General features: G+C 31.9%; 1 protein-coding gene and 1 non-coding gene across 5 annotated transcripts; one reads left to right on the top strand and one right to left on the bottom strand.

The window, feature by feature from the left end:
• LOC109336593 (gibberellin receptor GID1B-like) lies at window positions 2,272–4,700 on the bottom strand. Of its 4 annotated transcripts, XR_002106368.1 has the most exons (4): window positions 4,339–4,700; window positions 2,672–3,724; window positions 2,611–2,636; window positions 2,272–2,535 (listed from the first exon to the last, which is right to left on the bottom strand). XR_002106368.1 is itself a non-coding variant. In XM_019573286.1 (3 exons), the coding sequence occupies exons 1-3, from the start codon at window positions 4,375–4,377 to the stop codon at window positions 2,567–2,569; spliced, it is 930 nt and encodes a 309-aa protein (XP_019428831.1). In that variant the 5' UTR covers window positions 4,378–4,700; the 3' UTR covers window positions 2,272–2,566. The 4 variants fall into 4 exon arrangements, 2 of the variants coding, with proteins under 2 accessions (XP_019428831.1, XP_019428830.1); XR_002106367.1 differs by having other exon boundaries at window positions 2,272–2,636; XM_019573286.1 differs by lacking the exon at window positions 2,611–2,636 and having other exon boundaries at window positions 2,272–2,578; window positions 2,846–3,724.
• On the top strand, window positions 12,262–12,334 carry TRNAA-UGC. Its single transcript has one exon. It is a non-coding gene; the product is annotated as a tRNA-Ala (tRNA).

Below are 15,314 nucleotides of genomic sequence, written 5' to 3' on the forward strand. Positions count from 1 at the left end.
TTATAGCTTTGTCACCACATGAATGTCATGTTTATTTATAAATTTATGATGCAAGTTATTTATTGTAACAGTAAGTGAAAAAAACTTATTTATACCTTAGTCATCAATTCTAGGAAAATATAATGGTTCCGGTTTATTCACTGATTCACCAGACCAATTCCGCTACGTTATATTGTGGATAGAAGCGCATTAAACATTTGTTCTCCTCTTTAATTTTTCTCCTCCTTAAATATACAATTTTGCATGCATAATGAACTTGGTATCCAAATTATGAGATGCCTTGACTTTCTCTCAACATTGTTTATTGTGATAAGTTATTATACAATAAAAATGGTAGATGTTGCAAATGTAAAACCACCCTACATATGACTATAGATTATTATAATTTATGAGTTTATGTAATTACTTCCTGCCAGGGTGTTTGGTGTAGCATGGTCCCAATTGGGTGAATTGACCTACAATCATTCAAAGCCTATAACTATACTGTATCATATTGAAGATCTTGATTTGTCATCCTTAACTGGTCCAAAACTCATTAATAATCACTATAAAATTCATTTTACATTTCCAAGGCCACATTTTAAAAATACAAGTAGACCACATAGACTAATTAATAAGCTGTTCATAAGATAACTCGGCTACAACATTTTCATATTAGGATTATTCTCATGGCTCACTCTTGAATAATACTAGCTGTTAGGAACACATCTATGTATCTTAATCTCTCTAATAAGACTTAATCTTTCCATAAACAAGACGTTGATATAGTGATGTAAGCTCAACTTGATTATCATAAAGACCAAAATGTTAATGATTCAATTCTTATAATTGATACTTATTGAGAGAAGTAATCTCAAAAGAGATTATTTTATTACCATATATATATTGTGAGATATATACTTGGTAGTATTAAAAAGAAATTTAAAATAAGCATGTGTGGAAGGGTGAAAGTAACTCTTAACTAGCCAAGTAGGTTGAATTAATAACACTGCTTTTTAGTATTACACTACATGTATATAAAAATGGGCACTAATGACAAAAACATGAATAGAAGAATCATCACAAACCACAAACAATGACTAGTCCAATAGCTTATATTATAATGCAATAAAGAAACAAGGTGCCGACCAAACAAATGAAAATTTGTCTATAACTCCTAATAAAGAAACCCCATTTTGTTGACAATGACTCCATCCTCTGTCCTATTAGAGAATATTTTCAGAGACATAAACAGCTAATTTACTAAGGCACGTTTATAATAAGACATCAAGTAACTAAAGCAGAATAATGTGCACAACAAAAGTTAAAATCAAGCCTCAAAGTTCAAACAAATGGTTTCATACTAAGTTGAATAAGTTAAACAGACAGAGGTTGTGGCACCAAACACAATATAATATAATGATATATAAAAAACAAAGAATAGATAAGCATTACAAGAAAGTCAATAGAAGACAAAGTTCCATGTCTTTATCCAAGCTTAGCTGTTGCTACCATTTAAAAATTAGTAACCATTTAACACTTTAAAGCAATACCAACAGGTTTAATTTATTAATTGGACTTTTCGACTTGAAAAATGATATATTTTCTTACAAATCCTCCTACCCACTAAAAGATGACATGTGTCATAATAAGATACTTTATTTATTAATAATTGATTTACAAATGACACGTGTTACTTTTTTGTGGCCACGAGAATTTAGTACGAGGATTTTAACTTTGTAGTTCCCTAAAGTAACACATCCAAAAATTCCAACAACTTGAAAATTTGGTTCCTCAATCAAAACAATGCCAAATTCCTATTTTTGATGTTTTCCCAAATGCCAAACAGACATATCTAGAATAAGCAATGAGGAGATGACAAGAATTAATCAGATTGATGTTGAAAGATTGAGAAATCCATGATCCAAACTCATAATACAATGGACCTGAGATTACATGTTTCATTCATCATTACTTCATAACCAGTTGATTAATACACGCAACTATCTTTTAGTCTTTTCCACCTTGAACTTCTGGTATCAACTTTTTGACACCAATCTTTTGTTTAAACTTCAACCTAAAATTGAGATGCAAAGATGGGAAACAAGAGAATAATTGAAATGCCTTATCTTTTTAACCACTTGTGCACTAGTGTTCTGCTTTTAACTTGTATGTTGTGATTATTCCAATGCTAAAGATGAAAAAGCTTACTTTAGATTTTAAGTCTAAATAGGAAGAATGAATTCAAGCCAAATAAAACCACCATAGGTGGCTACACTAACATTGTCTTAGTTGAACTATAGCAGGATACAACATACAATAATACAGCATTAGCTAATTCTTACAGTAGAATAGTCTAACTGAAAATCAAACAAAAACATTACATTTATATAACTCTACTAGAACACGGGTATATATAGCATGCAAGTTCATAACAGGGTGGGATCTGCTCCAGTTCATATTCCGTAATAAGTGATACAAATGAACTGAACTCATGTCCTTCAAACTGCTGAAGAAACTGGTGCTACCCTTCAAAAGATAACAGGATGCAGTAGTCCACCGGTTACGGAACACAATTTTTGAGTAACTATGAGTAATGCTACACAATTTTTAATAACTACACACTATCACAATAAAATAGGGAAAGAAAAGGAGAAGATAAGAAACAAAGAACTCAAGCGAATCGTCAGAATTTGAGTTATGTATGGCCTTGTGTAGGTAAGGATAAGTACTAGTAGTAATAATAGGTATATTAACGGTTAGAATTAACGAAATTCTTCATCTCCTCCATGAGGATATAGAAATGATCATTGTTTGGCAAGAAGTAGAAACCAATAGTGGCTTCCTTTAAGTTAAGAAGCTTAACCTCATGACCAGAATTCTTGAGACCTTCAACATAGTCCAATTGCCAATCTTGGACAAGATCCAAACCAGCCACACAAACAAGACTTTTAGGGAACTTGGTTCCTGCAATGCTTCTACCTCTAGGGCCAAATGGATTACAAGCTGGATGGTCTCTATCTTCCCCTTCGGGTAGAAAAGCTCTCCAATACCAATCGCGGTCTTGTAACCTCACAAAGTACTTTCCATCAAGTTTCTTCTCTGACTCAGTTCTCTTCTCTCCACCAAACAATGGATGAAGAAGAATGTTTCCTAGTACCTCAACATCTTCCTCAGCAGCCCTAACTGCTACATGATGTGCAATATTACCACCAGAACTATCACCAGCCATGTACACATAAACCTTAGAATCTTTCCCACTTTGAAGCCATGTTCTTGACTTAACCCAATTAAGTGCAGCCCAGCCATCATCATATGCACATGGATATCGATGCTCGGGCGATCTTCGGTAATTTACTGACACTACAACAGCCCTGCAAATGCTCACAAGGCGACGGCAAAAGGTGTCATAGATAGCACTATTGGCAGATGAATGAGAGAAGCTTCCACCATGGAAGAAAATTATGACAGGCACAATCTCTGTGGTGCTCAAGGGCTTATTCAACTCTAGGATTCCCCACCGGAACTCGTTTTCGGGAGCAGGTTGATACACACGATTGAATAGGCCTGTGTTTTTATCAACATGGTCAAAAGAGAGTACCCCATCAATGATTGTGTTAGCTGGGACCTTTCTGTCAAGGAACTCTGCTAATTCTCTATTGAATGTTCCATCAGCACGCCTTAGAAGATTGTAAGCAAGCTTGAAATTGGAAATAAGGACCCAAGTATTAAGTGGAACAACCCTCTACAAAAATTATACAAAGAATAAAGACATTAGAAAAATAGAACCTTGTTTTATTCATATGATTGAATGAACTACTTAACCATGTAATAGTACTTCTAAGAAAAACTGCAGATTGATTCATCTAAATTAGAACAAGAAAAGAAAAAGGGGATGCAAAGTGGTGTGTGGCTAATATGAACATTATAAATCTTGAGGAAAAGACGAAACTTTTTCCAAGTTGTGGCAACAAATCAAAGTGGGATTTTTTCCAACTTACCAGAACAAGAAACTGAGGCCTACATAGAAGAAATAGAAAGTACAAGAAAATTTAAACTCAGTCCAAAAACTACATCATCCTATAAAGCCTCACCATTATTAACAAAACCCTCTGAGTTTATAAAATAATAACAAACAAATTCTCTGTAACTCAGAGAAATGTTCCTCAATCCCCACCATATTCACAGTCCTTGCAACTATTGAAGCTAAAGATTATAGCTTTTTCCCTTCAATCCCATAACCCATCTTCAAAAACACCAGACAGCACTTAATCAGAAGAACCAACACACCAAAAATCAAGATTTTAAAAGAAAATAAAGATGGAAGTGAGAGAACATAAACAATGGATATTATGTTACCTTAGATTCAATGAGGTTAACTTCACTACTCCCAGTCATGTCTGTTTCTCTCTCTCTTATATCTAAAGCCAAGATTTCAAAACCAAATCCAATGAAAGACTCTCAAATAGAAACAGTGATCTTATAATAATAGTAAATAGATATTTGTAGAGAAACGAAAACGGATTTATTCTTCGGTTAAAATGGGTAACTAAAGTAGAAAGGGTAGTTGATGAAACAAGAGAGAGAGAAAAAGAGATCACAGTTCAGTTCAAAGAGAAAGGAGAGAGATGGAAGGGTAAGAAGTGAGTGAAGTATGGGAAGGATAAGAAGAGGAGTGTGGAGAGAGAAATAAAAACAAACACGCGGAGAGAGAGAGAGAGACACACACACAGAGAGAGAGAGAGAGAGTCAAACGCAAAGGAACAATGGAGAAGGAAGAAGACGAAAGAGACGACAAAGGTTGCGGCCGAATTATACTGTTGAAATGGGTCCCACCATTTGTTCTTCGTTTTTTAATGTTTCTTTCTTTGCATGCCAAATTAATTAATCACCAACTAATTATATTTCGTCTTTTTCTTGTTTTGTTTGTATGCTTTTGTGTCTTGACAGCGACAGATAAATGAAGTGACTTTGTGTACATAACAAGCTTTCTTCATCATGGCTTCTTGACAAGACGCTTTTCGATTTGTTTACAATATGTGTTTCACCGGAAAAATGTTTTTGATGAAGGAAATTGCTTTTGTTTTTCTTAGACGAATGGAATATGGAACTGGTAAATTTACTAATTTTAGATGTGAAAAAAGGTTAGTGATGACAATAGAACAAGATCCCATCAACTGTCTAGAGTCGTGACTTTAAATAAGACAATTTGCACCACATGGAATTCGATGAATTTTTGCCCAAAAAATATAGGGAGGACTAGTCATGCGTAATTTTCTTGATGGAACACGAAAAAATAAGAAATGTTATTGAATTAAATGAGTGATAATTTACAAGAAAAAATAAACTTTATATACATGGAAACAAACTTAACTAACTAAAACCATTAAAACTAACTTCAATTATAATTGACATAATACAATATCAACCCAAATATGTTAAAGTTACATCATATTTTTCAACTTTCAAGGATATATTATAAGTCAATCTTGACTAAATAATTTCAAGATAAAAATCTAGGCAAACAAATTATTGTTACAACCGTAATAAATTTCTTAATGTCGAAGCACAGTGGAGGAGAAAAAGGTGTTCATCAAAAAGGCCTTCATTGTTACCTGCAAGGAGAATATCTAGAGGAGAAGGAAAGCTAGAGGAGAAGAATATTTGTATATTGATATTTTTAGTAAGCAAGTAATTGAATAACTAACCCTTCATATATGAAGGGAAATGCCTAATAACTAACTAACATAAATACAAAAGAATTGGGCTGACAAATAATAAGGGCCTAATAGAAAGAAAAAAAAGGAAAACATGCTTTAGACAAAAGAGAGAAGTCCAAAAGAGATTGAAAGAAGGAAAGGGAAGAGGGAAGCCATTGTTGCTTGATCATGAAGGTACCAAAGTTAACACCCCCTCAAGTTGGACGGCGCAGAGAGCATAGTCCCAACTTGAAAATGAATTGATGGAATGGCTTTGGTGGTAGAGGCTTAGTGAAGGCATCAACAAGTTGATCTTTGGAAGAAATGGGAAGGAGATGAACGATACCTTTTTGAATTTTCTCACCCACAACGTGACAATCAATTTCAATATGCTTGGTGCGTTCGTGGAAGACAGGATTGTGAGCTAGGTATATGGCGGATCTATTGTCGCAGTAAACAGGGATAGGAAGGTTTAAAGGAATATGGATATCCTGGAAAAGATAACAAAGCCACTAAATTTCATATACAAGACTACCCAAGGCTCTGTACTCGGCTTCTAATGAGGAGTGACTAACTGTGTTTTGTTTCTTTGTCTTCCATGAAATTATAGAGTTGCCAAGAAACAAACAAAATCCAGTGATGGATTTGCGAGTGTCTAGGCAGCAGGCCCAATCAGAGTCGGCAAAGGTGGAGATCTTGGAAGTAGATGTGGAAGAGAAGAACAATCCTTGAGCATGAGAGGCTTTGAGGTAATGTAATACTTTTAAGGCAGCTTGATAGTGAGTGGTGTGAGGCTGAGTCGTGAAGAGGCTGAGTTGTTGGACAACATAGGAAATATCTGGTTTGGAAAGGGTGAGGTAGATGAGCCTACCAACTAACCTTCTATAAGAAGAGGGATCAAGGAGGGGAGAACCTTGAGTTAGTTGGAGTTTGATGGAGGGGTCAAATGGGGTTTTGGCAGGTTTAGAGGCAAAAGTTCATGAGTCTTCAAGCAGAGATAAGGTGTATTTTCTTTGGTTAAGATGAATTCTAGCAGAGGATCGAGCAATTTCAAGACCCAAAAAATATCTTAGGTGACAAAGATCCTTAATCTTGTATGTAATGTCAAGGATGTGTTTAACATGATTGATCTCGGAGATATTGTTGCCTGTGAGGATAAGGTCATCCACGTATACCAGGATAGCTGTGAATAATGAGGTGGAATGTTTGGTGAAGAGAGCTTGGTCAGCAGATGAGTGATGGAAGCCAAGAGAGGAAAGCTTTGTAGAGAGGGTTGTGTGTCATTCTCGAGAGGGAATCCAATTGTATGATTGACTAGTCTGGTTGGCTTATTGTTCTGGTAACCAGGAGGACATCCATGCTTTAAGAAGCATGTGTCAATAGTGTGATTTGTTCTCTCATAGAAGGTGCATAATTTATTTCCTTGACTTGTCCCACCTCCATTGGTTCTTGATCCTCTTGCTCTGTATTGATAATTTCCTTTACCTCTAAAGTTATTGGCATTGGTATTAAAATTTCTAATTACAGGTTCTTGCCTTGAATTGATGGACAAGGCTTGATTTTCAGGCTCAATGGAGGGAAGGATAGGTAGGTTAAACTGTCTTTCCTGTTGGGTCAAGAGGGCAAAGGCTTTGCTAATATTGGATAGGGGCATGATCTGGGATCTAACTTGAGCATATTGTTCATTTAGTCCTTTTAGAAATCGAACCACATAACTTTGTTCCCTATAGGTTCTAACACATTGAATCAATCCACAGGAGCAAGGGATATCACATTTACAGTTTGGAATGGGTGTGAAGTTTTCAATTTCTTCCCAAATGCTCTTTAGTTGGTTATGGAATTCTGATATAGATAGGTTACCTTGATTTAGGTGGTAGAAATCCTCTAAAAGTTCTACAATCCGAAACATATCTCTTTGGTAGTACATTTCTTGTAGATCTTTCCAAGCTTTAGTAGTTGAATCAATCCAAAGGATTGATTTCACAATTGATTCTTCTACTGAGTGTTGAATCCAATATAGGACCATGTTGTTGCATCTTCTCCATGGAACGTGCATTGAGTCTCCTAGAAGAGACTGAGGTAAACTTCCATCGATGAAGCTGAGTTTATTCTTTGAATCAAGGGTCAATTTCATTGCTCTAGACCAAGAATGGTAGTTCTTGCCATTGAGATGCGTTGTCACAAGGACTTAGGCAGGGTTCTCACTTGAGTGAAGGAAGTAAGGGTTTATGTAAGGATCAAGGGTGTTGTTTTGGTTGGCCATTAATGAGATAGAAGGCTGGTAGGAGAAGAACAACGTAGAGAATTGAAATCAGAACCAGATGAGGAAGAAGATAAGGGCTTGAATACGAATCATAGCATTTTGTGCTATGATACCATCTTAATGTCGAAGCACAGCGGAGGAGAAAAATGTGTTCATCAAAAAGGCCTTCATTGTTACCTGCAGAGGAGAATATTTAGAGGAAAAGGAAAGCTAGAGAAGAAGAATATTTATGTATTGATATTTTTAGTAAGCAATTAACTGAATAACTAACCCTTCATATATAAAGGGAAATACCTAACAACTAACTAACAGAAATACAAAGAACTGGGTTGACAAATAATAAGGGCCCAATAGAAAGGAAAAAAGAAAAACAAGCTTTAAACAAAAGAGAGAAGCCCAAAAGAGATTGAAAGAAGGAAAGGGAAGAGGGAAGCCATTGTTGCTTGATCATGAAGTTACCAAAGTTAACAAAATTAATGAATATACTCCATATCTAGTTTGATGAATTTGTTAGTGAATGGACCCAAAGCCAACTATGTTATCAAAACTAATCCAATATGATTTAAATGATACACTCCTCTATATTCTTTACATTTGAGGTGTGTCTTCCTAACATGTAAATGTCAGCTAAGAATCTATGTAATAAAAGTTTTGGTTAACTATTTACCTTAATAATTTGCTAGGAGATTTGACCTGAAAGTTAATTAGGTTATCAAAACTATTACTTGACATAGTGTGAAATAGATTCTTGTGCTTAGTCTTTGAATTAGAAATTTTGGTTGACATCATCATATTAGTTATGTTAGGTCCACCTCTGTAATTTGTAAGTTTCGTTTAACATCTTCTTCATAACTTATTTTTTTTATGCACTTAATCATGTCCAATGTATTTAGTGAAATAAAATTAACCCCAATAGTTATACATACTCTCTCCACTACCAATTTTTGAAGAGACGTTGCCCTAATTGCTTATGGGCTTTAGTTGTATATAACAAATTTAATTCTTATAAATTTGCTAATTTAGGGGAATCTTTTACTACAATCTTAAACATATATAATGGGTGAAATTACAAACTATGATACAAGTCTTTCAAGCATTATATTTGTGGTGATTACTATTATTAATATCAATATATTATAGTTTTTGTCAATATATTAATATAATGAAAAAATAGCTTACAATAATTTTCAGAAATAGTATATAATTAATACTATTGAAATAAAATTGGCTCTTAAAAAGAATATTGATATAATGCTAGTGTATCATTCTTATAAGTTTGTTGAGCCCTAACTAGTAACTAGTAGATTAATAATAAAATAATAATATGTGATATTCTTATGAATCTAATGAATCTTAATTGTCGTGAATGTCCTAAAAATGAAACGCAAATTTGAATAAGATAATTTTCCCCTAGATAATATAGTTCAATCCTCCAATAATAAATGAAAATACTATATCTGTTAGTAAATTACCCTATAATTAATTTTATTTGGGTGAAGATGACATGCAAACCTCTTAACACATGTTTGCAAAGTTGCACGTTTGATATTGTGATAAGAAAAAAAGAAACATCGTATAAAGTAAATATGAGTTAAGGTTATATATCATTATATCTTATGTTTCAAGGCTTAAAGTAAATATTGGCGCTAGCTGGGGCACTCGAGAAATATTTTTATTATTTTAGTTGTGATCTTTTCCTCTACTGAGAATAGCCTTTAAAGACGCACGTTTAAGAGGGACAAATCACTAAAAGGGTAAAGTAAAATAATTTTGACGTTCTTTAATAAAAACTACATAGGTTTATGCACCTTCTTTCGTAGGAGTGGCATGAATAGTATAAATGAAATGCAACAAAAAAAAACATCTAAGTGAAGTAAAATAAAATAAAGACAAGAACTTGAATTTATGTTTTTGGTTGCATATGTTGTCCCGGTGGCTATGCATATGCCACAAATGCACACAAATTATACCAGACATATTAACATATGTGTAATATCAACATAATTTTTTTATACTTTTAGTACATTATTAATTATTTTTACCTAAAAGTAGATGGTATTATCTCTTTAATGTCGTTGTGTACATATTATATAGTTTTCTTTTTATTTGTGTTTTTATAAATAATTATGATATAAAATTAAAATGGTGTTATTTAGTGTATACCGATATTAAAGAAATGAGTAAATTATACTGACACCTCTTAAGTTTTAGCGAAATTACAAACTACCCTTACTTTTCTACAACTATACAAACCCCCTAATTTGTATACTTTCCTTATACTTACCACCCTTACATGAGAAACAAGTATGATTTTTTTGAACAAAAAATATTATAAATTTAATTAAGTTAAACAAAACATTGTATACTATGGAGATAAGTCCAAATAACATATGAGTCGATACCTCTTTATTATTTTTGTTTCGTTACAATATAGTATAAAAACGATTTAAATAATATTTCTTTAGAATTGTTAATGTATTTTGTAACAAAAAATAATAAAGATACGTTGATTTGTATATTATTTGGATGTTTCCTCACGATATACCATGTTTTGTTTAACTTAATTGCATTTATCACATTTTCTGTTTAAAAAATGACACTTACTTCTCATGCAAGAGTGGTCAGTGTAATGAAAGTATAAAAACTAGGGAAAGTTAGTTTGTGTAGGTGTAAAAAAGTGATTAGTAATTTATATAATTTTACTAAAACTGATGGGGTGTCAGTGTAATTAAGTCTAAATAAATTGTCTCTCTTCCCTATCCTCTCTCTACGTATTAAGTAGGTCAATTGTTTCTTTTGGAGTAATGAATTTTCTCTGTTTTCTGCCTTTTCATTTCTATTTTTTATTGTTTAATAAAAGGACCACTTTTTCATTTTTAATAGTAAGATAGAAGAAAAACAAATATATGTAAAATGACATTTATATATTTTAATGTATCATTCATTATTTATATTTAATCTTTATCAATTTTTAAAAATAAATATAAATGAATGAAGAATAATATATTAATAGTATATAAATATTTATAGTATGTTTAAATATTACAATAAAAATAAAATAAAAAAGTATACATGAATAACTTTTGGGCACCTTTGGATTTGGCCTTTTCTGCGTTAGGTCAACAACTAGGAACAGCTTTCGGCCTCTTGTTCCGATTAGTTCAATACAACCATATGGAAAAAGTTATTATGTGCCCTATGCTCAGTTTTTGTTATATTTTTATAATTTTATGTCACAAAACCTCCTATTATTAAATATAGATTTTGTTAAATAAAAAATATAAATATGTAGAACATATACAAAATTAAAAATAAAACCAAAATCTTTCTTTATATAATATACCTCACTCATATTTGTGACTTTTGACACTATAAAATAAATTATCCCCTTAATTATCACAACTCTAAAATACAATCAAATCAACAAATGTAAAAGTGGATTAAACATATATTTATAAGATTTAAAAGAGCTAGGCATGTCAACAGTTTAAACATTAAACCCGGGCATAAGATTTTTAAAGTTTTATGATTTATTGTTGACACTAGTATAAAATAAATATAAATATAATGTTGCATACAGTTTGTTAAAATTTATGAAAATAAATTATAAAATAGAAAACATCAAACTGACAGAAACCATTTTTTATTTTAATTTTAATTTTATGATCTGGAATTAGCAGGCACTGGGTTAGGATTACCCAGCTGTGAAGAGATGGATTTTAACAGTACCGATATATAATATAGCTCTGCTAAAATGGCCCAAAATAAAAAGGCTCAAAACTCTTGAATCTTGATTTTAGGCTACGATAAAAAAACAAGGGTACATAAGTTATTTTCTGCCCAAGAAGCATACAAACATCATGTTATAATGATTGTCAAGTTCTTAAGGTTCACGTTCTAATCTTTTTACTTGTTTGAGTGGCTGAAAGCTGTATTTACTATTACCCAATTCAGAGCATCAAATTCCTCTCATATATTTAAAATTAGGTTTGGTGCAACTTCAACAATATATACAGAATTTAATATTTATCTTCGAGTTATATATTTTCACAATAGAAATAATGATTAAGAAAGAAACTGCATGATCCATTTGTATCAAAAAAACTGCATGATCCATTTGTATCAAAAAACTGCATGATCCATAAAAAAGGAACAAATGGGGTGAGTATTAATGACGACTCTCTCTATCTTTTTGCTTCTTTATTCCAGTTTTTTTATTTAGTTAAATCCCATTTCGTGTCACAATCTTCATTTGATATTGAAGTCAAAGTTTAAACATAGAATACTTATAAATTGGTTAAATTGTTGTGACAACAACATGGGGATGTAGCTCAAATGGTAGAGCGCCCGCTTTGCATGCGGGAGGTACAGGGTTCGATCCCCTGCATCTCCATTAAACTTTTATTATTCCTTGTGGTAAATTTTAAGTAATAATATATTATTTTAGTTTTATAGTAAAAAGACTAAAAAGAGTTATAATAATGTCTCTCCATTATCTCAACAATATAAAATTTATGGAAAACAAGTTAGTGGCTTAAACTTAAATTCATGACAAATTGATTATCTTGTTTTTATTTGAACAGGCATATAACAAATATTGTTGTAATCTACATTCAATCCAAATTAACTACCGCTTTTATTCAATATATACATGGTTCAAAACTTCAAATTATGTTGAGAGATATCTATATTTGGGACCATGATAATAAATCTAAATGACTAGTAAGTTACTCGTACATACGCACAAGACAATATTTGTTTGTCACGTGATTAAGAACACATGTATTATCCATGTATTCATACGAGATTGATTGATTTTAACATATATTTAAAATCATATAATTATTAATCTTATTAAAGATATATATATATATATATTAATATTGTATAATAATTTTATAAAGTGGATGTTCCTAACTTATTAAAGTCAACATTCCTAACTTTAAAAATGAAAGAGGAGGATAGAAGAAGAGGAAGATAAAAGAAAATTAGAGACATAAGTAAATGGAATGTGAAGGAGAATTCAAACCCATTTAATGTGAAATATAATTTAAAAACAAATGAATCAATCAATTATTAGCATTAAATTATTAAAATATACAATATTTAAAAGGAAGATGTAATGTGGGGGAGATAAATAAGAACAACATATACATGTTTTGGAGGAAATTTTTGTGTTGAAAGAGTGACATGTGTGATGAGGAACATTTTTTTTATTTCATTGTTATGTAATGTAAAACTGGTTTTGTTTAAGCACAAGTGTCTGCATTAGTTTAAGCTTTCCATTTTGGTTTTTAGACATTTCATTTCATCTACTTTTAGGCTTATAATCAATGGGCAAAAACTCTAAAGTTATGGTGACCCATTGAGACACTTAACATGCCTCAAAGCCCAAATACTCAATTATTGTATAGCATTAAGATGATGGACCATATTTGTTGTATCATAAAGTGTGTCATTCCATGTGTCACTATTTGTGATCGATTAAAAAAATATATTTAAACTAAATTTTTAATAATTAATTATTTTCTGATCAATCACAAACAATGACACTTATTGTGACAAACTGTTTTGGAACAATAGATATCCACACTAAAATGATAGCCACGCTTTTACATGTGGATAACCGGATGGGACGGGCACGCACATTCCATGGTATTTAATATTTCTAAACAAAAATTGCTGTCTTCTAATCACTTGACAACAATTATGCCAACTTTACGAGGTAGTGGGTACTATGATTCTGTATTTCTGTTTGTAGTATTATTATATTTTCCACAAATGATCCTATATTTCTAGAAAGTGATATATATAAACCAATCATTGATGAGTAATATATAATTTTGATATATGTTGCTTTCTCATTTGATTGATTTTTTTGGACTCATTTATCTGTAATACTTAATTTTACATAATATTTATCTTACTTGTTTTTTTAACATTTTACATGTGAGGAATTAATAAATACTTAATTATAATTACTTTAATTGTAATACCAAGTTCTAAACTTTTTGGTCTCCTCAGGATGGGCTTAGTGTCTCTTGATGGGTTTTAATTTTATGGATACAACTCTCATTATATATATTTTTTATTTTTTTATTTGTAATACTTAATTTCATTTGGGTTTAGTTCAGTTGGAACATATTTATTTGTTTGAAATACTTAATTTTACATAATATTTATTTTAAATGTTTTTTTTAACATTCTTCAGGTGAGAAATTAATAAATACGTTATTTTACTACCTAGATGTTGGTTGATAGTTTAGATACTGCCCCATGTTGATAACATTTAACAATATTGATGAGATCGAACAATTATTTTATAGGCATCATTGAAGTGTTGCACCATAATTTGTAACTCTTGTTATTTTTTAATATTTCTTTCCATATGTGATTTATAGTATGGTGATATTGTTAGAATAAGCTGAAGGGTTTGCCCATGAGAACACGAGTATGTTTGAACATGACATCACAATATACTGTTTTCAAAATAACAACATATGATTATTGCATACTACAATTGTTTGTAGACCGGTTTGTGTAAAACATCATCAAATCTTTACTAAACAATTTGGACCATACACTATGTTGAGGATGTGTCCAAACATGTGTTACATCACGAGCTTGCCCGATTGTAAGGCGAATGACATCAATTCATGACATGACACAACATATACAGGGAGTCAACTTACTTCAATTTATCATTAGCTAAAACAATCTGTTAATTTCTTTTGTCCCAAAATTGAATCAAAAGATAATTCCAAACTCCAAACTTATTAGTCTCCTTCAAGTCCACCACCTACTTTGAAGTCCCTCTTACTAACCAATGGAATGGATACTTTCACTATTTCTTTACGGATGGGGACTCAGGTGTTATTGGATTAAGATTATAAGGTGGAGATAGAGATTCATGTGTTGTTGAGTTTGGTTGTGAGATAAATGCTGACAATCTCTCTAGATGTTTTGTGTCCTTTATTTGATTATTTGTGGTTAACATTTCGCAACGATCTACAAAAATACAGAGACACTGATTGACTTTGATGTATGGTGTAACATGGGCATCGACCTTGATGCAAGATGTAACACGAGCGTTGATAGAGATACATGTATGACTTGGACATTGGCTTAGAGCAAGGATGTGACATACTATTGGTTAGCATTGACGCAAGGTGTGTGATGTGGGTATACTCTCCTTATGACGGGGTATGAAGTTCTTTGAGTGATTACTCATTTTAGTTCCTCATGTTTTTCGACTTTACCAGTTTGATCATTCAAAAATTGAAACACCCATAACGGTCTACAAAAAATTCAAATGTGGGTCAAATTAGCCCCTACCAAGTGTTTTAAAACATGCTAAAAATGACTATTTTGAC

Source organism: Lupinus angustifolius, chromosome LG20, assembly GCF_001865875.1.
Source record: "Lupinus angustifolius cultivar Tanjil chromosome LG20, LupAngTanjil_v1.0, whole genome shotgun sequence".
Lineage (NCBI taxonomy): Eukaryota > Viridiplantae > Streptophyta > Magnoliopsida > Fabales > Fabaceae > Lupinus > Lupinus angustifolius.